This window comes from Odontomachus brunneus, unplaced genomic scaffold, assembly GCF_010583005.1.
Source record: "Odontomachus brunneus isolate Ranch 3 - 2012 unplaced genomic scaffold, Obru_v1 Obru_scaffold_368, whole genome shotgun sequence".
Classification (NCBI taxonomy): Eukaryota; Metazoa; Arthropoda; class Insecta; order Hymenoptera; family Formicidae; genus Odontomachus; species Odontomachus brunneus.
Window position 1 is genome coordinate 29,800 of NW_022639818.1, and position 1,950 is coordinate 31,749.

Sequence of the window (1,950 nt, forward strand, 5' to 3'; positions counted from 1 at the left end):
CTAACGTGATTCTAAATCAAGCCTAACATTGGTCCTTCGAGCCGGATCTCGAGAGCTATTACAACACATCGAAGTGAATAAACGTAACGTGAAAATACAGTCCACAAAATGGAGGCCGACAAGGCGGAAAATATCGGCACGCTTCGAAGACGCCGCGGGGCAACTAAGGCGAAACTGACAAGATTGATCGCGAAAATCGAGCAGCTCCGAACGTCAGGCGAAGTGAGCAAGGAACTAATCGAAGAATATGTCGCTAGTCTAGAGCGAATACGAGTCAATTTCGATAGGATACAAGATGAGATCGTTGAGATGACGGGAGGAGAGGTCACTGTCGCGGACTCATCGGAAGAAGCGTACTTCGAAGATCGACATGTTGAAGTAAAGGTATTGTTAAGCAAGATAATGCGAGATTTGCCAACACTACAAGATGAGGCTTCATCGATGAACAGCGAAACGATCGCACGTGTGCTGCAGCAACAGTCGGAGTTAATTCAGCATGTTAGCCGACAGTCAAGCACGTTATCTCCATCGACCGATAATAATGATGCCATAGCTAGAGCGATAGAGCAACAGACCGAGCTGCTGTCGCGGATCGCAGGCACAGATGGCGTCGCGAATCGAACTTCGGGAGTCAAGCTGCCACCCGTACAACTACCTACGTTTGACGGGCGTCCCGAAGAATGGAAGCGATTTGCGGATACATTTCGTTCGCTCATTAACGACAAGAGAGATATATTACCAGTGCAAAAATTCCAATATCTTGCTACATCGCTAATAGGTGATGCAGCAAGGGTGATCGATTCTATAGAGTTAACCGCGGACAACTACACTATAGCGTGGGAACTACTACAGAAACGATACGACGATCCACGTGCAATAAAGAAGAAGCATATCGAATGTCTTTTTAGAATGCCAATCGTTAAAAGGGAATCAGCAACTGCCATACGAGAGTTGATCGATTACACGATGAAACATTTACGAGTTCTAAAGGCAATGGAGTTACCGACTGACTCGTGGGACGAACTTATTGTACATATGATGGAAACTAAATTAGATGCCGTATCCCTACGTGCCTGGGAGCAGGAAGGTAACACTAATGCCCTAGTATTAGAAAATTTAATCAATTTCTTGCAGAAACGATGTCAAACATTGGAACGTCTTGAAGCGAGAGAAAGCCATAGAGACGCTGCGCAATCGAAAGATGAGGACCACAAGTCTGGCTCTAGGCAGCGAAACCAGAAGCCAGTTCGAGACCACAAGGCAGCGTCGCTTACGATGCTGACAAATACCAACAAGTGTTTTCTGTGCAAGGGGGAACATTTCTTATACCATTGTAAGAAATTCATCGCAATGCCAGTCGACGAACGTATCAAGGAAGTTCGCCGCCTTAAACTTTGCCTAAATTGTTTACGTAATGACCATTACGTCAAGTCATGTAAAATGGGATCTTGCCGTGAATGCTCGGGTAGACACAACACTCTATGTCACCTGCCATTGGACATGAAAGAGAAGCCTACCAAGAAGAGTGTTGAGATCCCATCGATGTCCAATGCCAACAATGAAAGTAACGATCAGGTAGCAATACATTTGTCGGCGAATGCGCTAGCGAAACGTCACGTGATTATAGCAACAGCGAGAGTTTACGCGATACTGCCTAACGGTTCGAATGTACCATGTCGTATACTTTTGGACAGCGGAAGTGAAGCGCATCTTGTCACTAGCTCAGCGTGTAATAAGATCGGAGTTAGACGAAATCAATCTTCGGAAATCATTACGGGTATAAATGAACTCACGAATCAAATACATCAAGTATGCGATATTGTTTTGCAATCGTGTCAATCGAATTTTCGCTTTAGCGTACATTGTCTCATCGTACCAAAAATAACAAAGAATTTACCATCGATCGAGATCTCGCGTGAGACACTTCAAGTTCCATCTAATCTAAAGCTT

The 1,950-nt window shown here is 44.8% G+C and overlaps 1 protein-coding gene across 1 annotated transcript in view; it reads left to right on the forward strand.

Moving 5' to 3' along the window:
* The first annotated feature begins 108 nt into the window (after window positions 1-108).
* LOC116853592 overlaps window positions 109-1,950 on the forward strand; it is a 3,335-nt gene continuing 1,493 nt past the window's right edge. Inside the window, exon 1 of the mRNA XM_032834719.1 lies at window positions 109-1,809. Coding sequence (XP_032690610.1) covers window positions 109-1,809 — 1,701 coding nt within the window. The remainder of the gene's footprint in view (window positions 1,810-1,950) is intronic.